The 27,932-nt window shown below is 43.1% G+C and overlaps 1 protein-coding gene across 1 annotated transcript in view; it reads right to left on the bottom strand.

The window, feature by feature from the left end:
- CAPN13 (calpain 13) overlaps positions 1-27,431 on the bottom strand; it is an 80,852-nt gene extending 53,421 nt beyond the window's left edge. Inside the window, exons 1-2 of the mRNA XM_042982223.1 lie at positions 27,076-27,431; positions 6,695-6,927 (exon numbers count right to left, since the gene is read on the bottom strand). Coding sequence (XP_042838157.1) covers positions 6,695-6,892 — 198 coding nt within the window. The 5' untranslated portion in view covers positions 6,893-6,927; positions 27,076-27,431. The remainder of the gene's footprint in view (positions 1-6,694; positions 6,928-27,075) is intronic.
- Between the last annotated feature and the right edge of the window lie 501 nt (positions 27,432-27,932).

The following is a 27,932-nucleotide window of genomic DNA, read 5'->3' as shown; positions in this document are numbered from 1 at the left end:
AGCCAGCATAGCCTGGGACAGTGAAAGCACAAGAACATACACACATTATAGACTGATTTCACTTATGGAAATATACCAAAATAAAACACATGGCAAATGAATGAACAAGAAATTATTAAGACTAACCCACTATAATCAAGCAGGGTTTGCCCTAGAAATGAAGGACGCTGCTTTTGTATCAGGGTATATAATAATATAAAATAGCATTTACATGCACCAAAGGAAAAACAATTTATATCCTTCTAATGAATGCCACACAGGCATTTAATAAATTCACAACTTTCTATGATTTACCAGAATGTTAAAAATTAAAATTAAAAAATTGTAGCTAATTAGGAACAGAAAACTATTTTCATGCTATGAAAATTAAATGGCAATTATTGCAAATCAATATTCAACATAAAGTTTACTGGTAAACACTGGAATTGTCTTCATCAGTGTTGGGCACAAGACCAGCATCTATATCTCCTATCCTCTGAGCTGCCCATTCCTTCCCCACCCTGGGTTTTAGAGAGGTGCTCGATGATCTAAAAAGTGCAGAGGTAGGAAGAGATGGAAATTACACCCAGAAGCATTTTAGCCTGCTGGGCTGATTTGCTGAGAGAATAGGTAAAGATGAATGGATAAAGAAGATGTGATACACACACACACACACACACACACACACACACACACACACACAATGGAATATTACTCGGCAGTAAAAAAGAATGAAACCTTGCCATTTGAAATGACATCAACGTAGCTAGAGTATATTATGCTAAGCAAAATAAGTCAGAGAAAGAAAATATCGTATGATTTCACTCATATGTGGAATTTAAAAAGCAAAACAAATGATCATAGGGAAAAAAAGAGAGGCAAACCAAGAAACAGAGGATTAAGGCGTGCACTTGTGATGAGTGCCGGGTGTTGTAGGGAAGTGTTCAATCACTAAATTGTACACCTGAAGCTAATATTATGCTGTGCCAACTAACTGGAATTTAAATTAAAACTTAAAAAGAAAAAAGATGACTGGGAAGATGGCAATGTCCACAGGCATCACCAGGTGGGATGGGCACACCAGGACAGTGAAGTGTGACAAGACTGGCAAGTAGTAGTCTCCACCCTGAGTGTGACTCAGAATCACCCGAGACCTTCGCTGCCCTGGAGGCTGCTGGCTGCTGCCTCTCACAGCCTGGATTTAGTAGGTTAACTGGAGGTAGTGTTCAGCATTTACACAGTAACACAGAAGATTCTGAAGCCCTGCCAGGGAAAGGGGGCAGGTTCAGGGAAGCTGAGCAATTTGATTACAGATCTGCAGGGAGAGGGCTGTGAACCAGGCAGTGTGGCTCCATCGTGCTCAGATCTCTCCCCTGCCCCCAGACCACGCATGCAGATAGGGGATTCTTGGTGTCCATGTTCTCTGATTCTGCGAGAGGGGCCCTCTGGAGGGTCTGAAACGTAATTTGTACAGGAGAAAGGTGTGATGGTTAATTTTATAACTTGACTGTGTCAAGAAGTCCCCAGATATTTAGCTAAACATTAGTTCTAAGTATGTCTGTGTTTCCAGATGAGATTAACATTTATTTGAATTGAGTTCAATAAAGCAGATTTCTGATCCCTGTGTGAATAGGCACCATCCAATCCACTGAGGACCTGAATAAAACAAAAGGTAGAGGGAGAAATTGCTCTTTCTCTGCCTGATTGATATGGGTAATATCCTATAGGATATATAGATATATAATAGATACACACACACACACACACACACACACACACACACACACACACTATTGTTTCTGTTTTTTTGGAGAACCCTAATACAGAAGCCATCAGCAATAGTCATACTAAGTAATCTTCCCAACTTCTGCACTGTGAAGTCCTTTCTCGAGGCAAATTTTGGGACAATCTATGTTATCTTATGGATGCCAGAAGCACATATAATGCAAGAACCCCTGGAATCTTAACAAATATCCTCTGTGAAGTGGTGCCAAACCAGGCATTCTCCTGCAATCGCTTCTGGAGGGGTGTCTTCCAATGCAACATCACTTGCTATGTTTTGGAGTGATTCCTGCAATCATTTTGAAGGCTGCTGTTAGATGAGGGAACATCAGGGTCAGCATCTTGGCATTCAGACACAGGCTAAATATATCATTCAGAGGGTGGGCAGAGTTCAGGCTGGGCCAGGTGACAGAGTCACTCCCTTTACTATTTTTGCTAGAGAGCTTTGTTTTATTGGCATCAAAGTTCTTTGGCTCGATGGCATTTGTTTGCTGGCAGGTTTACCTTGTCACCTTCTGTTACCTGTTGCCTTCATAACCTACACTCCTGTGTCTACTTTGTTAACACTTTCCTTTTCTGAAGAACTCATTTGGGACCTAAGGTAAATCATTTCTAGTGAACAATCCTTTCAGAAACTCCACTCTACTTAAAAGATCAAAGTTGTTACCTGGGTAGGTGATACTTCATTTTGGGATGGCCACAGGCCAGGATCCACAACGGGGCTGGGTTATGAGCTCTGAGCACCCATAAGACAGCATGTTTCAGGCCCACAGCCATTCTTCAGTTGAGAAGCAAAATGATTCTCCCAAAGTATGGGGTCCAAGATGAAATTGCCATCTCTCAATCTGATACACATTGGTGACCCTGCTGTGAAGAATTGTATCTATATTTCTGTGCTGTCCAATATGGTAGCCACAAATCATATGTGGCTACTTTAAATGAGATTAAGGGGTGCCTGGGTGGCTCAGTTGGTTAAGTGTCCAACTCTTGGTTTCAGCTTGGGTCATGATCTTGTGGTTCGTGGGTTCGAGCCCTGCGTCGTGCTCTGTGCTTACAGCATGGAGCCTGCTTGGGATTCTCTCTCTCCCTCTCTCTCTTCCCTTCCCCTGCTTGCTGGTGCGCTCTCTCTCTCTCTCTCTCTCTCTCTCTCTCTCAAAATAAATAAGTAAGCTTTCAAAAACTTAAAAAAAAATAAATAAGATTAAAATTTTGATCCCTCAGTTGCATTGGCCACATTGGAAGTACCAATAGCCACTTATGACTAATGGCTGTTGTACTGAACGGTACCAAAAGAACCTTTCTATCATCACAGAAAGTTCTCCTGGACAATGCTCATCTACTGAACAAAGATAATAATATGATCTACTCACAGGGCTATTATGGTAATTAAATGAAATGTCATATGTAAAGTGCTTAGATTCATACTTATTGCATGTACATACTTGATAAATGGGATTTAGCATTATTTATGGAATTAAAATTCTAAAAGGAAGTCACTCTAGCACCAACTTTCATTCAGGAAATATCAAATAGATACACCATGTACAAGTCTAATTCTTAGCATTGTCTCTTGCTGACATGGGGTGGGGGTTGTAGGCAGTGCAGAGGCTCATGAGGAGTTGGGTCTCCTCAGTGCCATTTGGTCAGTGCAAGGTCACAGGCTGTTGCAGAACCTGACTGACTGCCACTAGGGGGGGGATGTGAGAGGTGGGGTGGAAATTTCTTAAACAAAGAGAAACTGAATGAAGCAAGTTATGAAGGAGCTTCTACTTCAAAGTTCCAGCAGCAAAATGGATTAGGTTGATTGTTAGAGGGAGAGCAAGAAGGAAGGAGGGAAGGAGAGAGAGGAACGGGGGAGGGGGGGAGAGGTGGGGAGAGGGGGAGAGAGGGGGAGGAGGGAGGGAGAGAGGGAGAGAGAAGACATTATGGGACATTAAACAACCTTTCTGTGCCAGGCATAGAAAGCTGAGTTTAGTTGTATGCCAACTCTTAGTCACTCTTAGTGAATCTACCAAGCCCAGGTGAGTATTCAAGGTAGAATGATATCCATGATGGTTTAGCACTTGCTTAGAATATGGAGCTTCCCCATTGTCCTTCCAAGCCTTGAATATGGAGATGACCTCAGGAGACTTGGTGCCACCTCAGCCATTATACAGGTGAACTTAATTTAAGGAGTGCCATCCATACCTCTGGACAGTGACTGGGCAAGCTCTAGAGTGGGAGGCAACCTTCTGAAAGTGGTGACAGGCAGCAGAACGTGAGAAGAAATTCTCTCCACACTCCCTGTCAGCCTCCCCCTAGGACCTCAAATGGTTTCATCTGACCTACATTTCTCTCTAAATGTGTTTGCTGAAATTAGCTGAGGGCTGATGCTGGCTGGACTGTGAAAACCCATGGATCCAAAAGGACAGCCCCTGAGGCTGCTACCCTATGCCATCCCTCCCAAATTAGTTATAGCAACAATAGCTAGCGTTTAGTGTTTGCAATGTGCTAGACTCTAAATATTGTCTTCATTTATTCCTTAAAATAATCATGTGACGTACAGGTACAACATTTCATTCTTACCTCATTCTTTTTCTCCTAAAAAATGGAAAGCAGGACACAACACAGAGATTGATTCCTGGTTACCTAGATTAACTAGGAGTCTACTGGTGTACAAAATATTATTTGTAGCAAATAGGAACTCAGAACACAACATGAGCTTACAATGAGGCCTTATGGAGACAATATAGTGTGATAGGAGTACAGGTCTTGGAGATAGACTCTAGGGTTCAAATTCCAGCTTTACCATTTTGGGCATGTTACTTAACTCTGTTTCTATTTCTCATCTGTAAAGTGGGATTAATAATAGTACCTCCTTATAACATTACTGTGAGGATTCAATGAGTCAAAGGACATAAAGTTGGATCTACCATATGGTCAGCACTATGTAAGTGTTGGCCATTCCAACTAGGATTGAACTACACTGGCCATGGCTCCTCGTCCAAGGCTTTGCTCAGGCACAACTATAAGCTGTGGCACTTGAGGATGTCACCATGTGGAAGGGGTGAATTCAGTGGCTTTCTTGTCTACCATTCTACCTGTTAAGCCAGTCAACCTACGGAATCTCAGCTGCACATATGGAGCTTGAAACCCATGTCAGGGGCCTGTAGATAAAGTCATTCCTTCATCCATTCACTCACTTACTCGTTCATTCAAATCCTAACAGAGTCCTGTCGGGCACACAATCCCATGTGAAGGAAAGTGCAGCATATGGAGGCTGGACTGTCACCTCGTGCAAGTCACATCCCCTGTCTGAATCTGTTTTCTTCTCTATACAACTGGGAAAGAACAAAGGAGACAAAGTAGAACAGGACACATGGAAAACTCAGGAAAACACTATACAAATGTGGACACTGTGACGAGGGACACAAAGACATTTGTCTCAGCTTTTGGCTGAGGAGAAGAGTGGGAGTAGGACGTATCTTCCTCTATTTCAGGTTCCTGGAAGTATTCTGTGGAAGTCATCTCACTTCTGTTTGCCTCAGTTTCTCCTTGCCCCCAAAATTTAAAATTTGAGATGTTGCTGAAATCAGATAGTAAGAAACTCTGAACCCTTCCTAAATAGAAATGTTATAAATTCTCCAACACTATAAATATGGTCTTGTATCTATTGCTCAGCACCTTGTAAAAAAGAAAAAAAAGAACATTTCTAAAAGAATCTCAGCTTCTAAAAATAACAAGGGGAAAAAATATATAACCCTTCCAAACTTTAAATAGAGTTCTCTGTTCTGCTCCCCTTCGGAGGGGAAGGCCAGAAGAGGATAATTTCTGGGGACTTACTGCCTCTGGCTGGTGAGATGGATCCTAGAAGCCTGAAGCACCACCATCTGATCCTGAGCCCCACCTGCGCCCTGCTCACCCTTCCCTCTCCAAAACTACAAATCTGCCCCCTTGACATCAGAGCAAGAGTCGGTACCTCCAGAGTTTAATGTCTTATTTTATGTTATCAGAAAATATCCTTTTTGTATAGCCTACACTGGCTTTATTGAAAGTACTCAGGAGAGTGTTTGGCACTTAATCAGTGCTTGGTAACACTTGCTGATATCATAATCATTAGCTTACTAGACATTATCTTATTTTCTCTTGTTCTAGGTTCTGCTGGTTGCTTTTGGAAGCAAGAACAGGAGGATTGGCCTCAGGATCCTTAGAGTGGTCCTTACCTGGATCTTTTTCCCTAATGAGATTATGAGAATGGTCAGTGGGCTGAGAAATATTTCTTGGGAACGAATATAGTTTAGAAAAACCAACAGGGCTCATCTCGCCACAAGGTTGAGTTAGTGACCAACTACTGGCATAGGGATTTGAATGTTTCCCTGAAAGATCTTCCTAATTTGATGTCTAAAATTCTTTTATAAATGATCAAGCCTTTACAAGACTGACAATACATATATAAATGAGAGGGGTGAGGCAATTATTTAAATTCATCCTATTTTATCAGTGACTGACATGATATCTTCCCTTTGACTAAATTCTAACAGGGGAAAAGAAAAAATAAAGACAGTGGTACCTGAAGAGAATAGAGTGATGAAGACTGACAGATTGGCTCAATTGTGGAGATGGAAGAGACCCTAGAGACCAACTACCACAATCTTCATACCCATGGTTTCCCATTTCTCAGATGAGAACACTGAAGCATGCAATCTAGTGATGTGCTCAGTGTGAGAACTGGGTTAGAACCCAGGGGTCCTGGTTGCTGGTACAGGGTCCTTCCATCCTACTGATGATACAACACTATAGCTAAGGGACCAGATAAATTTCATTCTCCTTCCTATTTGGTTTGGGCCACCCTTGAAAACCAAGTCACGTGCCCATCCTTCTTTCAGTAGGAGGTACCATGACAGGCAGTTGAGAGGGTCCAGGAGCTGGGTGTGTTTCTGGGGGGCTTACTCACCTTTGGCCGTCTCCACATCAGGCTGGAGAGGTTTTTTCCCTGGAGCAGCTGCAGACCTATGGAGGAAGTTTCCGCAGGGAAGGTCTCATCCTCAAACAGCAGACCTCTGCTTAGGCAATGATCCCGCAAGAAGTTGAAGTCTTGGCCCTTGAATTTGATGACAGGGGTCTTGGCTAGAGTCTCCTGGTTGTGTGTCATGACTCTCCTTAGAAGATGCCTAAGGCCTTTTCCTTCTGGTAAGAAAGAGATATTTTTAGGAATAAGCTGTCAAGTCCTTTGCATCATTAGATGTAAGCCTTGGAAAGGCACTCAGATGTCCTCCCACTACTTTACAAGTGAGGGGACTGAGACCCCGAAATGTTCTGTCCCCAGTGACACATCTAGTTGGTGGGTGATCCCAGACTAGAATCAAAGCATCTTCTTCCCAGTCCAATTTTCAATCCGCTCTACTGAAGAACTACTCAGTATGCTCTTATGTGCATGAGAGACTATGGGGGGTGTTTGTACATTAATGAACATTTATTGAGTGCTGACCTGGTGCCAGGCACTTTTCTGCATGCTGGCAATCCAAAGATAAATACGACATGATCTTTATCCCTTAGGGGCTCATTATCAAGTAGGAAAGACAGATAAGACATTTAAACAGCTAGCTATCATTCAACAGAAAGTGTCTAATTAAAAATGTGTACAAAATCCTGTGGTTATAAAGAGGAGGGGCCATGAGCTCCCAGGAAAAGTCTAGGATGACTCTCCCACAGGCAGTGACATTTGAGCAGGGCCTTGAAGGAACAGAATGTGCCAGATGGAGAACTGGTTTTATATATATATATATATATATATATATATATATATATATATACATACACACACACATACATATATATATACACACACATATATACACACACATATATACATACACACACACACACACACACATATATATATATATACACACACACAAATTATTATCTATATAATTTAGAGTATCAAGTGCACAGAGGCCCAGGAGTTGAATTGGAAAAGTCATGGGTGTTAGAGAGAATGGAGGGGTGGGCAGTCTGGAAGGGTCAGTGGGGGTAGGAGCTGGGGATAGGGAATGTTGGCAGAGAGGGCCAGGAAAGTAGGTTGGAAAGCTGGATTGTGACATGTTTTATGCCCTCTGCAAGCACTGCAGGACACTGAAAATGTAGGTCACAATCAGATCTGTGTAAAGGATTGTGGAGTGAGTTAAAGGCCACATGGAGGGGATGGATAAGGACTGTGGCAAGGAAGAGGTTAGGAGGCTGTGCATGTGTTCGTGGGAGGGACAATGTTAGAGCATTAGTAGTGAAAATGATGGAGAAACAGACCCCAGAGTCATTTTATAGGTAGAACCAATAGGATTTCATGATGAATCAAATATGGGGTTAGGGGAAGGGGATGTGTAGTGAGAAAAAGAAAAGGCAAAGTGGTGAACAATCAAATGGGCTTTAAAGTTTGCTTTCTGCTTTCATCACCTACCTACCAGTTCCAGAATTTGGAGTTAGTATTCAAGCCTGCAAACCTCTTTCTCCATCTGTACAGATAAATGATACCAACCTCATAGGGTTTGCTGTGGTATCAAATGAGGTTCAAACTAACATACCAAGCAGAGTGGCTGGCATACATAGGCACACAATAAATGTTGACCTCCCAATTTCCTTAATGATATGTCAAGGAAATCTAGCATTTCTTATTCAGGAAGCCATAAGGGTGTGACTGATGCCAATGACCAAAATGTGTATCATATCCTCCATCTGTGAGGGAAGCTGAGTTGCATCTGAATTCTGAATGCACACTTACTGGCTATGGGACTTGAAAAGTCTCCTTAGCCACTGACGTAGTGCTTTTCAAACTTCTTTGAGCAGGACACGGAAGACCCAAGACCACAAAACCTATGGACCTATCCATTCCTCCTTAACAGCAGAAAAGGAATCAAGTGATGATAAAGAACTAAAGAGGGAAATAAATGAACAATTCATGAAGAATATGAGCTTACATTCAAGATCTTGGATCATACAAAAAAAAACCCACACAAACTCAAAATAACTTAGCAATGTTCTTATAGTTAACATATAATAATAATATTTTGTAAATTATTTAGATAATACAAATTCAGAGGCAGAATATCATCTATAATGTGTCACTGTACATGCATATGCAGAGGGAATTATGCATACAAATGTCTAGCAAATGAGGTAAAAATAATTTATATTTGAACTATTAGGTTGGACAATAGGAAACTTCCATTTTTTTAGGTCAAAATTGTTCAGGGGCCCTGGATGTTTCAGTCGGTTAAGTGTCCAACACTTGATCTCAGCTCAGGTCATGATCTCAAGGTTTGTGAGTTCACGAATTCAAGCCCCAGCCCCACATCGGGCTGTGTGCTGACAGTGTGGTGCTTGCTTGGGATTCTGTCTCTCCCTCTCTGACCTTCCCCCTGCTCTCATGCACGCACACATACTCTCTCTCACTCAAAATAAATAAACTTTTAAAAAGTTGTTAAATATAGTCCATTTCGTATGGTTTCACCTAAGGTAAAAATGTTTTATTTGGTTTAGCCCAATATGTTACATACATTTCTCCAATCAAGTTCTTGGAAAATAACAGGTGAAAATACATCTATATACCTCACCACTCACTATAGGGTTAAGAGGAGAGCCACCACAGATTATATAAAAAGCTGAAATAACAGTAAGGTATCATTCAAGAACAAGAAAACAGTAATAGAGATTGATTGCCAATTCAGGACAAAGGCAATGACACCTGATAATGGAGAGTTGTGAAAATTATGGGTCTTTCAGTTCTGCACATGCTCAGTGACAGTGGAACCAAGACACCATTGCCAAGCCACGTACCTCTCAGTAAAATATTCAATGAGAGTGTATGATAAACTCCAGTATTGAGCTGATTTTAGTTTAGGAAACCCAAATAGTTGCTCTTAATAACATAATTATGGGGCAGCCTTTAATTGCATGTAAAAGTGAGTCGGAAGAATTTGGCTTGACCTCTCCATCAGAGTCTTGCCAAGGCCTTATGTTTAGGGATCAGTTCCCAGGCCATCAATAGGGCCCCCACCGCTCACTATTGCATGGTGGACTGGTTAACTTTAGGGATCCCTGTGCAAGCCTTGCTTTCCTCATTTGTGAAATGATGACAATAATGTGCCTGTTACAGAATTGTTTTAAGACTCAGATGAATCTGGGCTTGTCAAGTACTTAGCACTGTGGCTGGTAAACAGAAAGTGGTCAATAAATAGTGGTTATTAGCATGATTATGATGATAATTTTGATTATGAAAGTACTGTGCAGAGAGCCCCACACCTTCAGAGATGAGAACTTGCTCTTATTAATGACATCTAGTCTCAGACGAGCTTGCAGGGGTGAGGCATCACACACAAGTGCTTAGCTTTGCTACTTCTCTGCACCCACTGAGAGCCCAAGAAGGAAAAGAAAGACTCTGGGGGACAGGCGGCAGGCCTGGCTGTCTGCTGGTGGAGGAGGTGGTCCGCTGCTCTGGGAGAGAAGAGAACTTTGATGGGAAAAAAGAGAAAGCAGGCAGGCAGGAGAGAGAGGCTCCCTCCTCCATGCACAGACCTCAGACCTATCAGGTTCACTGTGTTACCCCCTGGGTTGCTTATGGCTTTTCCAGGGGACAGCCTGCTCTCATTTTCTCAAGCAGGAAGGGTCTACAGAACTTGACATTTCACTTTTGTGTGCAGCAGAAAAAGCCAACCAACTCTCTCTCCTACCTGTCATTTTAGGGAGGGATTTTTTGGCTTATTTCTTTTATTTTTCCATCTTGCTTCACTGTGAAAGGTAAATAAAGGCAGAAGACTCAGCTGGCTTAATTAAAAAAAAAGAGAGAGGGAGGGATAGAAGTTCTACCTGCTAGTCAGGATAAAACTTTGTCTTACCTCTGGTTTATCTCTTGAGTCTAGCAAGAAAAATGGCACAGGAGCTGGAAAAATGGCAAAAAGAGTTTATATAAGGTTCTTAATGAGAGAGACTGTGAATTAATGGATTAAGTTCAGAACTAGAGTGAGAAGCAGGCAAGAGATGCAGTTGGTGGCTATAAAACCTGGTCTGCTCCCCTCAGTGTCTATGAAGTAAGTTTCACTCAGTCCCTGTTGTGTCTTCTGCTGAATTGGGTGACTGTGTTAGTCTGTTGAGCGTGCAACAAAATCCTGCAGAGTGGGAGCTTAAGCAATAGACATTTATTTCCTCACAATTGTGGAGGCTGAAAGTCTAAGACCACGATGCCAACACAGTCAGGTTCTGGTGAGAACTCTCTTTCTGCCTTATAGACAACCACCTTTTTGATGTGCCCCTCACATGACAGAGAGAGAGTGTGCGCTCTCCCTCTTCCTTGTCTTATAAGGCCACAGTCCCATTGGAGTAGGGCCTTCTGCTTATGACTTCATTTAACCTTAATCATCTCCTTAAAGGTTCTATCTCTAGAAATAGTCACAGTGGGGGTTAGGGCTTCAATATATGAATTTGGGGGGAACACAATTCAGTCCATAGCTGTGACTAACCCCAGGCTGTCCCAACAACTCTCTGCCCCTGGGAGCACACTTTAGGCAGTGTGCAAGCAAAGAGGAAAGGGGGCATATCAGAGAATAGGTGAAGGATGCCGGTAAACACAAGTGAAAATGACCCAACAGCACCAAGTGTATAAACATTATTCAATTTCGTGGAAAGACAATAAGGGCTCCTGAATGGCAGAAATGTCTTAGATGATAGTATCTTTGGTCTGCCAGCACCTAGTGCCAGGTCTGGCACATAGTGGGTATTCTATAAAATTCTTGTAAGTGTTGGCAGAATGAATGCCACATATTAGCTATTTTTAAGTGTGTTTGGTGGAGCAGAAGCCTCCACAGAGAACAGATTCGGAGGTCAAATGGTTTGGAAAATATTTCAAGTCCAGTAGTCCTCATGGAGACTCACAAAAGCTTCTTCAAAGAACTGTTCAATAAAAAACAACAGTGACAAAAACACTTATTTAAGCTTGCCTTCAGGATTTTATACATACATAACCAGCAAGTCTTTTTTAAAAAAAGTTTTTACATTTATTCATTTTTGAGAGACTGAGAGAGACAGAGCACAAGTGGGGGAGGGGCAGAGAGAGAGGGAGACACAGAATCCAAAGCAGGCTCCAGGCTTTGAGCTGTCAGCACAGAGCCCGACGCAGGACTTGAACTCACAAACTGCGAGATCATGACCTAAACCGAAGTTGGACACTTAACCAACTGAGCCATCAGGCACCCTGCAAGTCCTTTTGTTGGAAAATTCCTATTAATATATGGGAAAGATGCAAAAAGTTAAATGACTTCAGAAAAAAGAAATAAGCCCCAAAGTTAAATGACTTCAAAAGATTCCAACTCAAGTCCTCATTCTGCCCCTTATTAGCCACAAGATGCTGAGAAAGTTTTCTAAGCACTTAGCACCTCATAGAAGGTGGTCTTGGATGCACAGTCTGAATTTAATTGGGTTGATTCCTGCTTTCTTTTTTAAATCCATGTTCTCCAGAAAATTATAATAGGACACAAAAGAATAAGAATAGAGCCTCAGATGGACATGTGATACAATACCAAAAGCTGTGACTTATGTGTAATTGGAGGCCCGGGAGGAGAGAATCAAGATAGTAGAGCAGAAAAAGTTTTTTGTAGAAATGGTCAAACTCTTCCCCAGTTTGGAGACAAACTTTTGAATCCAAGAAGCTTGAATAGTCAAGAAAACCAGGACTAGACACATCATAATCAAGCTGTTGGAAACCAAAGATAAAAAATGTTTGAAAGAGCTAGAGAAAAATGACACATGAAATTGAAGGGAATAATGATGCAAAGGACTCCAGATTTGTCACAAGAAGCCATGGAGGATGGAAAACAGTGGAATAACTTTAAAGTTGCTGAAAGAAAGAGATGTTAACACAGAATTCTGTGTCCAGTGAAAATACATATCAGGAATCATAGTGAAATAAAGAGATTTCAGATGAACAAAAACTAAGGGAATTAATCATCCAAAGACAATGCTCCAGAAGGAATGATGAAGGGAGTTCTTCAATTTAATAGGCAATAATAACAGGGAAAACTGAATTTTCAAGAATGGTATATGGTAAATATATGAGTAAATATGTAAGACTGTTTTTTTTCCTCTTATTCTTTAAAATACATATATGTGTTTAAAGCAAAAATGAAAACATTGTCTGGAGATGCTTCAAAGTATTTGGATATCATTCATATGACTGTAACATAAGGAACAGTAGAAGGGAAGTAAAGCTAGCCACATGGCTGCAAGTGTTCTATTTTACATGAAGTAGTGCAATAGAATCAGGAAGATTGAGTAAGTGTATTATAATCCCTATATAACCACTAAGAAAATAATAAAAAGAGATATAGCACCCCCCAAAAGACAATAGATAAGATAAGATGTGATACTAAAACATGCATATTCAAGTAATCAAAAAAAATCAATAAAGAGGGAACAGTGGATAAACATACAAAAAATAGACATAAATCCAAGTATATCAATAATTACATGTTAACTTTAGTTAAAAGGCAGAGATTCACAAAGGAGATAAAAAAGCAAAACTCAGCTATATGCTGCCTGTGAGACACACTTTAAATAAAAAGACCAGATAATTTGACAGTAAATGGATGAAAAGAATTATGCCATAAAAACAGTAAGCATAAGAAGGCTGAGGTGCATATTAATAGATTTACCAAACAGACTTCATAGTAAACAGCATTGCCAGGGATGAAGTGGGGCATTTAATATTGGCAAAAATTGATCAGGAAGAAATAAAATCATTAATGTGTAGGCACCTAATAATACAACCAGAAAATACATGAACCAAAACTTAACAGAATTAAAGTGAGAAATAAATAACTCCACAATGATAGTAGAATTTAGCACTCATAGTTTAGTAACTAATAGGGCAACTAAACAAAAATTTTAAAAATCAGTGAAAACATAAAAGATCTGGATGACACTGTTAATCGCTTTGATTTTATTGGCACATACACTGTACTACATCTAAAAATGCAGAGTATACATTCTTTTCAAATATATGAAATGTATTCACCAAAACAGAAAATACACGGGACCATAAAACCATGTATTTCCAAGGAGTGAATTACACAGAATATTCTCTAACCATGACACAATTAAAATTTTAAGTTAGTGCCAATAAGATAGTTAGGAAACCCCAAATACCTGGAATTAAACACACTTCTAAATAATTTATGAGTCCAAGATGATATCATGATGGCAATAAGAAAACCCACAGACGTAGAAGGAAGTAAGTAATACAGACAAGAGCACAAATTCATAAAAGAGAAAAACAGTAGAGAAAATTAGCAAAGTGAAACTTTTCCTTTGAGAAGACCAACAAAATAAATAAATCCAGAATCAAGTTGAGGACAAAAGAGTGGGAAGACAAGTCACCAGTATCATCATTGATAAAGGGTTTATCATCATAAATCCAATAAATATTAAAGAGTTCATAAGAGGCTACTACTACAAAGAAACTAATATGAAAAAATTTGCTGTGATGTGAAATGGATGAATTTCTTGAAAATTACAAGGTATCAAAGTTGACCCAAGAAGAAACAAAATTTGAATAACCCTATATCTAACCAAGATATTGAATTTGTTAACAAAAGCTTCCCCCAGAGAAATTCCCAGACCCAGATGGTTTCACTGGTGAATTCTCTTACACTTTCCAGGTCAAAATAGCACCCATCTTGCACAAAGTTCTTCAGAAATTAGAGACGGGAAACACTGCTGAACTTACTTTATCAGGTCAACAGGAGACTAATAACAAAGCCTCGCCAAAGAATCCACACCCCCCCAAAAAATTATGGATCACTATCCCTCATGAACAGAGACGGCAAAGATCCTTCACAAAATTTCATCAAATCAAATCCAACAATGTAAAAAAGAAAAGAGAAAGAATAGTACATCAAGGCTGAGCGAGATTTATTTCAGGAAGGTAAGGTTGGTTTCATGCTAAAAAAAAAAATCATTGTAATTAACCATATTAAAAAGCTAGAAAGAAAACCAATAATTAAAATTATTTGACAATATTCAACATATATTTATGATAAAAACTCTCAAAGGAGAGTTACCTAGAAAAAGTAAAAACATTCTCAGACTAATGAAGGGCATCTATAAAAATCTACAGCTAAAATCATAGTGACAGAAGAGTATTTTTCCCAATTATGACCATAGTTAAGGCAAGAATGCCATTGTCACGTTTTTTCTTTCTTTCTTTTAAAAATTTTAAAGTTTATTTGTTTATTTTGAGAGAGAAAGTGCAAGCAGGGGAGGGGCAATGAGAAAGAGAAGGAGAGAAAGAGAAAATCCTGAGCAGGCTCCTCATTGCTAGCACAGATCCCAAAGCGAGGCTCGAACCCCCTAACCATGAGATCATGACCTGAGCCAAAGCCAGAAGCCCAACCAACTGAGCCACCCAGGTGCCCCTGCCACCACTTTTTTTTTTTTTTTTTAGCATTCATAATAACCATTTTCAACGTTTTTTATTTATTTTTGGGACAGAGAGAGACATAGCATGAACGGGGGAGGGGCAGAGAGAGAGGGAGACACAGAATCGGAAACAGGCTCCAGGCTCCGAGCCATCAGCCCAGAGCCTGACGCGGGGCTCGAACTCATGGACCGTGAGATCGTGACCTGGCTGAAGTCGGACGCTTAACCGACTGCGCCACCCAGGCGCCCCCATAATAACCATTTTTACTTAACACTGTATTGGAGGTCCTAGCCAGCTCGTTAAGAAAAGGAAAAAAAAAAATCAGGAGGAAAAATGGTCCTTATTTGATATTTTGATTGTAGAAAATTCTAGGAAATCTACAAAATAACTAACAGAATTAATGATTGAATTTAGCAAGATACAAGGTTAATATAAAAAAATTAGTTATTATATTCTAGCAGTAGGCAATAGGAAAACAATAGCATTCTATTAAAAATACTTGGAAAAATATCTAACTAAAGACATCCAAGCTGTCTGCATCAAAAACTATAAATCATTGTTGAGAAAAATTAAAGAAGACCTAAATAAATGGGGAGATGTATTAGGTTCATTAATTGGAAGCCTCAGTATTGCCAAGATGGCAATTCTCTCCAAATGTATCTACAGATTCAATACAATCCCAACTGAAATTGTAGAATGCTTTTTTATTAAAGAAATGGATAAGCTTACTCTAAAATTTACACTTAAATTCAAAGGACCTAGAATAACCAAAGAATTTTTTTTTAAAGAAATATTTTTTTTAAAGAAAGTTAGCCAACCCACCTTCAGCTGGCAAAAAGATAGACAATTAGATAGACCAATGGTGCAGAGTGGAGAATCCAGAAACAGACCACAACATAAATCGTCGATTATTTTTTTGACAAAGTTTCCAATTTTCCAAAGTTTCCAAAGATTAAATGGACATAGAAACACCTTTAAAAAAAAAATGATGCTGGATCAATTGGATATCCATATGGGAATCAAAGTAATCACAAACATAAAGATAAAACTTAAAATTATAACACTTTTGGGGTGCCTGGGTGGCGCAGTCAGTTAAGTGCTTGACTCTTGATCTCTGCTCAGGTCATGATCTCACTATTCATGATTTCGAACCGGGCCTTGGGCTCTGCTCTGCAGGTGCGGAGCCTGCTTGGGATTCTGTATCCTTCTCTGTGCCCCTCCCCAGCGTGTGTGTGTGTGTGTGTGTGTGTGTGTGTGTGCGCGCGCGCGCGCACGCACGCTCATGCTCTCTCTCTCAAAACGAATAAACAAAAAAAATTTTCAAATTGCATTAGAAGAAAACAGAATACTTGCATAGAGGAAGACACAGGAAAAATGTTTGCAAACTTAAGGGTTGGAAAATATGTCAGTGACAGACCACGAAAAGATGAGCCTTACAAGAAAAAAAAAATGCATCAGTTAGACTTTATCCAAAGCGTGAAAGACACCATTAAGAAAACAAAAATGCAAACCACAGGCTAAGAAAAAATACATGTGACATACGTATCAGGCAAATGACTCATAACCCAGAATATACAAAGAACTCTTTTCAATCAGTAAGAGGAAAAGAACCCTTTAAAAATGGTCAAAAATCCAAACATTTTCCCAAAAAAAACAAAAATAGGCAATTACCGACATGAAAAAATGCTTTACATCTTAAGTCTCAAGGATATGCAAATTATTACTACAATGAGATAGACACCACACACTCATTAGAAAGGCTAAAATTTCAAACGCTGACCATCCTATGTGTCCATAGGGAGATCAAACAACGGAAACGTTCGCACGCTATTGGTTCGTATGTGACACGGTAGGACCACTGAGTGGAATTTATGGGTTTGTCTGTGCATATATTCAACCTCACTGAATATACCACATTATTTTCCAAGGTTGTACCAATTTATAATGTCACCAGTAATGTAAAAGAGTTCCCATCACTCAGTCTCCTCACTAGCACTCGTTTTTGGCAAATGTCTTATTTGTACCCATCTGATGGGAGTAAAATGCCAACTCCTTGCAGTCTTAATTTCTGTTTCCCTGCTTACTGGTGAGACTGAGCATCTTTCAATATGTTTATTCTTCATTCACATTCCCTCTTATGTGAAATGAATATTCATATCTTATGCCCATTTGTCGACTGCGTTGTCTTTTTCTTCGTGATTTGTAGGAATTCTTTATTTACTTTGGATAGTCATCTTTTCTTGGTCACATGTGTTGCAAATATCTTCTCCCAGTTGGTGGCTTATCTTTTTACTTCCTTTACTGTGTCTTTTGATGAACACAGATACTCTTCACTTTATACAAATGTAAATGTGTTACAACTATTTGCTTAGAAATTTAATTTTTATAAATTGAGCCAAATGTTAATACTTATGGGAACTTAATATAAGAAACTTTGGGAGAGAGTCTCTCTTTTAAAACAGGAAGTTTAGGGGTGCTTGGGTGGCTCAGTTGGTTGAGCAACTGACTTCGGTTCAGGTCATGATCTCAGGGTTTGTGAATTAGAGTCCTGCGTTGGGCTCTGTGCTGACAGCTCAGAGCCTGGAGCCTGCTTCATACTCCGTGTCTCCCTCTCTCTCTGCCCCTCCCATGCTCATACACTGTTTCTCTCTCAATAATAAATGTTAAAAAAAATAAAACAGGAAGTTTATTTGCAATTAACACATTCATTCCCCTAAAGCATGGATTTAAATTAAAAAAAATTTTTTAAATATTTTATTTATTCTTGAGAGAGAAACAGAGACAGAGACAGAGCACGAGCAAGGGAGAGGCAGAGAGAGGGAGACACAGAATACGAAGCAGGCTCCAGGCTCTGAGCTGTCAGCACAGAGCCCGAAGTGGGGCCCGAATGCACGAACTGGGAGATCACGACCTGAGCTAAAGTCGGATGCTCAGCCGACTGAGCCACCCAGGCACCCCTAAATTTTTTTGTATAATTCTATGATAATATGTTTAAAAAATACAATATTCACAGCAACATTCTGAAATGGACTTGCAAAGAAACACTTTGACTACTTAGGAAATGATGCTCAGGTTTCTAGAAGCAAAGATCACCTTATCAAAACCAATTACATAACTTTCCCTCTTTTTCTTTTTTCCCTTCCAAAAATAAAGTTCCTTCTTTAGAGGAACAGAAGAATGCCACATACGTGTGGTCATGTGAGTTGAGATATAGAGAGAACACACCTTGATATTTTTTGAAAAGTATTTGATAAAATTTCTTTCTTCCCTGTATTTATATAAGGTGGCAAAAACAAACTCGACTGAAAGACTGGGTTGGTTGTATCCTGTAGTATTGTACGGTCCAGAAATACAGTGTAGTATAGCACAGGAGAGTATGCAGAAGTCACAATTTGAGGCAGAAATTATGGATGAATAATTCTGGATTATCTCAAAATCATTGTACTGTGATAATCACAGAACTCTGTCCCTTGTCCTGTCCTGTTTAACATTTGTATCTTAATCCTGGATGAAGATGTTGGCATGAAAATGAAGATACTTTTCAACTTTTCCATCATTTTAATGATATAAAGGAAGAACAATTATCCAAGCAGATGGCAGATTTAAAATTCTAAAGGACCTCCAAGCTGAGAACATGGAAGTTACCCAGGGAAACTGCAAATCTGTCTTCTCATTTAAAAGTTAACTGTGCAAGTAAATAGTGAGTGGGATTTGCCTTGGCTCAGTTTCATTTTGAAAAGATTTTGTACGGCTTACTTGGCTTCCTATTGTGAATGAGGCAATGTGGTGAAAGACGTGCCCACCCTGAGCTGCTGCCACAGCAGGAAGGCACTGCTGTAGACACCATGGGAGCTTCTGGTCCTGTACAAAGTTGCTCTTGACCCGTGGTGGACATCCAGTCCACTGTGTTCAGTTCCGGGGGTGGGGGTTACATTTCAAGCAGCACAGCAATGGTGTACCCTTAATGGTAGCCAAAGCAGGGTGTTAGGGTAGCTAGCACAGGGCACCTGGCCAGAAGAGAGCCCTTTGCTTGCAGTCAGGGTTTCCCAGTGCAGTTATACCTGCCTGGAAAAGACAGGGATTTTTTTCTAATGGCACAAGAATGCCATCACCTAAACACGCAAGGAACCTAGAGATCACTTCCTGGGAAGTGGGAGATCTAGATGTGTTCACTGGGAGAAAGACAGACCGAGGGACTTACAGGGACTGTCAGACCCAGCCCAGAAGTTCTGTTCCCAGCCCTCCAGAATAATCCTGGTCTGAGAGAGCACAGATTCAGCCACCCCGGTCCCACAAAAATCAAGCTCCCTGTTGCTGTTTGTTCGATATCACCAGGGTTATGTTCCTATTCAGAAAACTGGGTTTTGCCTTGACCTTTAAAAAAAAAAGACCCATGAGATGGTGGTCAAGAGCATGTGGAATCAGCTTAAAACTTGAAACTTTAGTTTGACTTCAGATATCACTTAGTGACTGAGTGATCTTGATCAATGTTCTTACTATCTGAGCCTCCTTTACTTACAAATAAAATGGGCTGGAGGTGGTGGTAATAAAACCAGCCTCAGAGCATGAGGTAGGTATTAAATACCAACATTCTTTTAAAAAAAATTTTTTTAATGTTTATTTTTGAGAGAGAGAGACAGAGTGCGAGCAGGGGAGGGGCAGAAAGAGAAGAAGACACAGAATCTGAAGCAGACCCCAGGCTCTGAGCTGTCAGCACAGAGCCCGATGTAGGGCTGGAACTCACGAACTGTGAGATCATGCCCTGAGCCGAAGTTGGACACTCAACTGACTGAGCCACCCAGATGCCCCAAATACCATCATTCATATTAAGGGCTCTGTGTGGGAAGTAAGAGCTGTGTGGTAGGTCTCCTGATGATCACGCTGTCAGGATCTCCTCAGGTGCCCACTAACCTATCCATGAACCTGACCCCTGTAACAGGCGATGGGCAGCCCAGGCATTAGCCAGTTGCCTCCTGGACACCCAACAGTTTTCTCCGGGTCCCCAGAGTGGTGCCCAATAGCCTAGCACATGTGGCTAATGAGCACTTGAAATACAGCAAGTGCAACTAAGGAACTGAATTTTAAATTTTATTTTATTTTAATTAACTTACATCTAAATTTAAAGATCTACACTTCCTAGTGGCTGCCTTGGTGAACAGTGCCGAAGAAAAGATCTGTGAATGGCATGGATGACCATGTGCGCTCTCCAGTGGCGATAGTCAAGCAGAGATCGGATAAACTTAAAAGCAGGGGGGTGGGGTGGTGCAGAAGAATCCTTGCATTGGACAGGTCCTTTCAAGAACTTTGACCTGCAGGGGTTCTCTCAACTGCTTTTCCTCAACATCCAAGTTTTGCCACCAAATCATCCAGTCACTTTCCACCAGCACCTCTGCAGGCTTTACAGTGACAGGTGCAGGGCTTGCCTCCAGGAGGAGCTTAGCATGTCCCAGCAACAAAGGGTGATTGGGTGATTCCGTGTGCGTTTTGTTTTCAATCAGCTAAGAAACGGGAAGCCCCGAGTTCAATTGTTCCCTGCCCGGGAGTGATGCACACAGCTCTCTCCTGGCTGGTGTTTTTCAGAACAATGGAAATAAATCTGATGTAATGTAGCGGAACACGACAAGGGATGGTTTTCCCCTTAACAAATACTCGTTTGAAATGGTGCCCAAACCCTGCACGAGGAGCGATCTATTTCCCACAACAGTGTTCCAGCAAAACCCATTACTAATTCCACAACTCAAATTAAAACTAACAGAGCTTGAAGGCTGGGGCTGACACTCTCTCTGCTGACAAGGAGCAAGAAGAAGGGTGGGGGAAGGGGCCCTGTGCACTCGCGTGTGTATGTGTTTAATTACACTGTTTAACACATTGAGAATAATTTAGCCACCCGAGTGGAGAAAATAAGGCACTTAACTGCTCTCTGGCGGAAAAAAGCCCCGTGCAAACCACTTTCAGCTCTATGACACCTAGGCACACTTCAGGGCTTTGGAGAGAGAGCAGGGTGAAAGGAGGGAGAGGTAGATAGACTATGCCAGATGAAGGGGGAGAGAGAAGGGGGAGAAGGAGAGGGAGAGAAGAGGCAGGGAGAAACCGAGGGGAAGAGAAGGAGCGGGAGGGGAGGGGTAGAGAGAAAAGGAAAATTTTGTGCATATACAAATCAACTGGGAGTAGGGAAGGCCCAGGACTATTTCTCAAGGAGACCTAGTAGGAGGTAGTGTGAAGGTGAAAGTGAACATAAATTATAGGTTTTAAAAAGATACTTAACACCCACACCAGTCCTTCTGCTGGGTCACTCCCTTACTTCAGAATCATCTGAGTTTCCTTGCCTTTGTGGCCTGAAAGCCGGGAGTGGGGTGTGTGGTTCCTGGAAAGGCAGGCCTCAGAAGAAGACTATGTGGGCTCCCTATGCAGGAGAAACTGAGGATTAAGACCAAGGAAGAGAAGTTTGACCTGCATTGGGAGGAGATTCCTATCCAGCTGCCAGCTTCAAGGCTGGCAACCGGGCCCGCAAGCAGAGTATGTCACTGTCCCCACCAAGGGGCATCTTTTCTGTTTCATTAGGGCTGAGAGGGGTCTGAGGTCATTACCCACTAAGGGCCACAGGAGCCAGAGAAACGCAAGAAGGTTCTAGCATGGCTGTAGATTTAGAAAGCTCCCAGACCTGGAACAGTTACCAGAGAAGAAAGTGCTTGAACTCTCCATTGCCTTCCAGGAACCCTGGGTTCAGCATCACGGCTGACCGACCACCAAGGAGAGCACAGTCTGGCAAGGAAGAGGGGGAGAGAGACAGCACCAAAACAGCTCTGTGGTCCATAGAGGTGTAGCCCCATCTTCTTTGCTCCCTGGTGCCCTCAACATGTAGACCCAGCCTCTTCTGACACCCAGGGTCTCACAGGCTCAGAAACCTCAGCTGCTGGGTCCCTCTCCCACCCCCCCACCCCCACCACCACCACCAGGAGCTTCTGTGGGGTAACAAAACGACTGCTGGCCAGGCAGAAGGGGGTTTGTGCCGCTCTGCTGAGGCTGTGAGCTGTGGGCAAGCTGTCCCCTCCTCTTGCCTTTGGAACACTCAAAAGGCTGGACTTCCTTTTAGGTGCTTTTCAACTGTTATGTTTTGTGTTTCTGGAACAGAAAACGTGGGTTCCCTAAATGATATTGGTGGGCAGACAATGAAATCGGAACCCACTGAATATATTATCCCTTTCTGTTAAATTGGGTTTGTCATGTGTGAACATAAAAAAAGAAACTTGCCTTTGCATAAAAAGATACTCCTTCCCATCCCCCAAGTTCTCTGATACGTGTCATTTAATCACAAAACAAGCCTAGAAAATTCCCTAGCAGACTGGCCATATATTCTGAGGACAAGGCAGAGCATTCCTTCTGGGTTCTATATGTGCCCCAGAAACACGGTGTCATATTTGGTATGATCTTGGGATTTCTGGGTGTGGATTTTTTTTCCACCCATAAAGAGAAGATACTTCCTACTTAGCTAATTCCAGCTCCTTCTTAAGCAAATTAGGGGGTTTTAGGACACTGGGGACTGTCATGTATCAAATTATAATCTGGGTCTTTAAGAGGTGCAATTTCTTCTTTTTTTTTTTTAACATTTTATTTATTTTTGAGACAGGGAGAGACAGAGCATGAACAGGGGAGGGTCGGAGAGAGGGAGACACAGAATCTGAAACAGGCTCCAGGCTCTGAGCTGTCAGCACAAAGCCCGACGCGGGGCTCGAACTCACAGACCGTGATATCATGACCTGAGCTGAAGTCGGCTGCTTAACTGACTGAGCCACCCAGGCCCCACCCCCCCAGTTTTTTTTTTTTTTTAAAGCATCTGAATTCGTTCTTCAGCAGATTACAAACACAGTGGTTTGAAATCACACGCATTTGTTATCTCACAATCCTGTAGGTTCAGAAGCCTGGAATTATGTGTGTGGGTTCTGTGCTCAGAATCTCACAAGCCTGAAATCCAGGCGTCAGCCTGCTGTGTTCTCATCTAATGTTCAGGCTCCTCTTCCAAGGTGACCACAGTTACCGGCAGAATTCATGTGCTGATGGTTGTAGGACTGAAGTCCCTGTTTCCTTGCTGGCTCTCAGAAACCATGAGGAGCTATTTCTGACCCATCCCTCTACCCAGGGAGCCCAACCCCCACAGGGCTTACCTCCCAGAGGCGTGAACCAGAAAGGGTGTGCCAAGGACTGCGCACACTGGGGTTAGGGACTTTTCTCTTTTTTTTTAAGGTTCTTGGGAAATTGGTTCTACATTTAGATAATCAATGTATTCTTAAATGATTTCCTCTTGGCCTATCTTGAAGCAGAGGAGGACAAAGAGAAGGAAATGGATGGGAAGGAGACAAAGTGAGAGGAGAGGGGGGCAGGGATATAGAAAGACAGAGACAGCAGGTGGGTGGGGGTGGAGATCCTAAGGGAGAAGGGGAGTGCAAGGAAGGACAGAACCTACTACTTAAAGTCCTTCTCATGCCAGCCCAGCATCCCGGGTTCCTGAAATGGAGCCCACGCATCCTGACCGTTTTTTCCCCCTCAGATGCAAATAAAATAGATGCAGCAGTGGACACTCCCAAGGGAATGCTCTGAAGTCCCCTCCTGCAACAACAGGCCCATAGAGCAAGTTCCGGGGCACTGCCTCTGGCCACCGCACAGGGATGCCAGCAGCTGGACCTCAGGCGTCCCAGTGCACGTCTGGCATTCCTGGGCATCTCAGGCCCATGGAGGAGGCCACAGGAGCGATGGGCCAGAGCTCTGGACTGGGAGCCTACTGCTGGCTCCACCAGTGGCCGCTCCCCACTGTGGTGGGGGGGGTGGCAGGGGTGGGGAGATAGGGTCAGTAGCACCAGCAGCCAAGCACCCTAAGGGAGAGACTCCCTTTTCCAATCAGCTCCAGGACGTATGACAATGGTGTGTCCCAAGCTGCTTGCTCTGAGACTTTTCTGAAACCAGGGTTCCGCCCAGGTGGATGGGGTCACACTTGTGGGGTTGGGGACAGGGCATGGACCAGTGGGAGAGGAAAAGTCTTTTGAAGGGCACCTGAGTGGTTTAGTCGTTAAGCACCCAACCCGATTTTGGCTCAGGTCATGATCTCACTGTTCATGAAATCGAGCCCGATGCGGGACTCAGCACTGACAGCCCAGAGCCTGTTTGGGATTCTCTTTCTCTCTCTCTCTCAATAAATAAACATTAAAAAAAAGTTTTTCAAAAAGAGCTCCTGAATTAAGTATGTCAAAGAGCACCACAAAAGAAAATGAACTTAGAACTTGCATGTGTATAAATGTGTGTGCAAAGGTGAGTGAAGCTGAGAAAAGCAGGTCGCAGGGAGTTCCCATACACCTTCCTTTATTCTTTCTCACCCTGCCCTTAAAAATTGCAAGAAGGTGGCCAGAGCATTAGAGGGGGGTTGGGGTAGGAAGGGGAGACAAGGAGGAAGAGGAGCAGAGGGTCGAGGCAGGCCTTCGAGGCCCTGAAGGGAGGGGAAAGGCAGGTGGGAGAGGGACTGTGCCTGCAGAGCCTCAGCTTGGGTTGGGCGGTCGATGCCTGAGCAGGGTGGAGGTGGGGGGTGGGCGGGTAGCAGATACTGCCTCAGGAAGCCTCAGCCTCCCTCCCCCTGCCTAGGCAGCCTGGCAGCTGTGTGCCAGAACAGGCAAGGCCCCAAGGGAGCCATGGGGAGGCCTGTGCTCATCTGGAGAAAGTGACATGGTCACAGGAAGAAAGGAGGGTTTGCGGACAGTGTCAGAGGGAGACAGGGCGCTGGATCAGAACAGGCTGGGAATTAAAGGAATGCGCCCTCGGTGGGCAGTGGTGGGCTGTGGCTGGCAGTCCAGCGTCCTAGAAGCCAGCCCACCCTGAATGCCTCTGAATTTCTCCCCCAGGCAACTTTAGTACCTGAAAGGAGGCTGGGGATCTTGGAGATGGGGCATAATGACATAGCTCAGCCGGCTGGCAGTCACTTCTGGGTGAGGACTGGACTGGGGGACAAGACTTGATGTTTGGCGAGGAGAACCAAGCAAACATTCCTAGGACCCCTCCTACCTCCAGCACTGATCCAGATGTGGGTCACTGGCTGCATCTCCTAGAGGCCGATGTGTGGTCACTTCCGATGGAGACACAACCCTAGGGGCTGTGGTCCACAGGCCGTGATGGAGTCTGGCTCCTTCTCTGAGCTTCGTGAGGTCCTGGTCAGGCCTGATCTACAGGTATGGGAGGCGGGCACAGCAGAGCTGATCCAGCCAGTGATCAGAGGCAGAGTACTGCCCGAGGGACCATCATTTCAGCATAAAATTAACCAAAGGTCCTGGCCAGTCTCAGTTTTAAAGGTCCCTTGTGGCTGTTTTGGCAGCGCAAGGATGTTAACCCCAGAGTCCAGGGACTCCGAGGGAGCCCATCTTGGGTCACTACCTCAGGACAAGACACTTTTTGCATCTGCCATACCCAGCAGGGGGGAGGCAGTGGGATCAGCCTTCACTTCCTCACCCCTCCACCGGCTCTTAAAGACCGCCATTTGTTTATTAGCTAAATAGATGGTCTCTGAGCAGGAGGAGAGGATCTTCAGCTGCCTTTCGGCGGGGAGCATCACAGTTCAGGAGGGCCTGCCAGGCCCCTTAGGGATCACCTTGTTAACTATCTTAGTTATTAAAATAAGGAAATAGGGTTCGGCCAAGCTTTCCTGGTTGTTTATTGGGAGAACTAGCTTTGCAGACTGGCCAGCAGATGTGGCCTCCCGTGATATTACAGAATTTTTTATTCCAAATGGTTCCTGCAAAGCAAACAGCAGTGCATGGTAGTGAAGTAGTCCCCTGAGAATTCGGGGATGAAGACAGAAGCAAGACTCAACCCAGGGTGGCCTGGGCCCCAAGCAGTGCTTCCAACCAGGCTCTGGGTTTGGAAAGTGCAGGCTTACTCAGCTTAACCAGTTTCCCTGTTTTGTCCCCAGTCAGAGCCTTTTATATGCAAATCTGAATCAGGACTCTCCTGGGAAGGAGGGATCAGAGACACAAACAGATTATATTTGTAGATTATGTTCCCATCACCCAATGTGCTAAGTATTGAGTCCTCCCACAGGTGTCACGCACAAAAACACAGTTTAGGTCCAGCTGGATACAGGTGGGGCAATGCGAGAGAATGTGCTCAATGGCTATCCAGATAATGCCACCTGGGGGTCAGCCAAGTTCTGTTTCTTTCCCAGGACAAACAGGGCAGTTGGCAGGTTATAACCCAACTAGAACTCCAGAGGGAGAATGTCTGCGTTTACTCTGGTTAGCTTGGGTTCAAGCATAACAGCTAGAACTCAGTCTCCCTAAGAAGAGAATCACATCTCAAAGATGACCCAACCTTAGCAGTCACAGAGGCACAGGCAGGGACTGTGAAGCAGCTGTTGGGGTAGAAGGAACCACCTGAATCTCTGAAGTGATCAGTCTTGTGGTTAACCCAGATTTTTCAACTTTGTTCTTGTAATTATTAAGCTAGAGCATTTGAAAACAAAAGGCAAGGTCTGGGCCCCATTCCTTCCTTCTGCAAATATTAAACATGTGCTATGTGTCAGAAGTTGAACCTGGGTGGAAAAGGTGATGGGATTCCTCCCATCAGAGTATCCCTTAATGTCAACATTGCCCTTGCGCACAAAAGCAAAGATCCTGTCATTGTAGGAAATATGCAAAGCTGAGATGATCTTCTCTTAGGGAGTCAACTCATCCCTTGCCCTAGTTTTCCTTAAAGCTTAACCTTGGACCATTTGCTCTAGTGGGAGGCTCAGCATCTGCAAATTAAGACGCTCTCTGGGGAAATTCATATGCTCACTCAGGTTTGGACCACCACCTTGGTCCAAAGCCCCGGGAGGTCACCAATCACACCCTACCTACCTGTTTCCTAGATGAGCGCATCTGATGTCAGCAGTATTCCAGGTCAGGACTGGCTCAGCAGCAGCAGCTTTGTGGGATGGAGAGTGGCAGAGGAGGGTGGCAGGTGAGTCAGCCCTGTGGCAGAGTCCCAGAGTTCCGGGTTCTTCCCTCAGGCTCTTCCTTATATGCGCTCACCAGGTAGTGCCCCACCTTAGTTAAACAAAGTCTCCTGAACCAAGCCTCAGGGCCTCCTGGAGGGAGGACAGTGAGTTTAACTGCAAAGTCTTCCAGATACTTCTTGGCCCAAGCTGACTGTCTCCTCCCAATCCTGGCTCACTTCCTGGAGCCCCCAGCTGAAGGTACAATTTCTTGGCTGCTGGATTGTGTTTCTCTCATTGTTTCCAGATATTTCAGTTTCCTTGTTTCACTACGGGAATCAAATGGGTGTTTCTACAGAAACCCCCTTGAAGCACAGAGGAAGTGCTGAGAAGAAGCTCCAGGAAACAGCCCTCCTTGCACCTCATTCTCACACAGGATGTGCGGTTGCCAGGTGTTGTACATCCAGAGGGCCCACTCAGAGTAAATCACATCACCTGGGCTTTCTGTTGGCGAGACCATCTTCTTTCCCCAGATAGGTCTCAGCACACAATAACCCTTGGGTGTGGGCAAGGTCTCTGTATCATCACTGCTTAATGGATTGGGGAGAAAGGGTCAAGGTGCTTCCTGACTCCAGAACCCCGAGAGCCCAGCTCACCCTGTGTTGTAGGTGAGAATGGTAAAGTAGGGAAAGCAAGAAAAAATGTGGAAATCACCAGGAACCGATGTGACTGGATGCATCCCCAAACTGTCATGGCAGGCAACAGAGGGATTTAGAACCC

This window comes from Panthera tigris, chromosome A3 (genome assembly GCF_018350195.1).
Source record: "Panthera tigris isolate Pti1 chromosome A3, P.tigris_Pti1_mat1.1, whole genome shotgun sequence".
In the NCBI taxonomy this organism is placed as follows: domain Eukaryota; kingdom Metazoa; phylum Chordata; class Mammalia; order Carnivora; family Felidae; genus Panthera; species Panthera tigris.
Note: the sequence above shows the minus strand (reverse complement) of the source record. Positions and strands in the feature narration are given on the sequence as shown.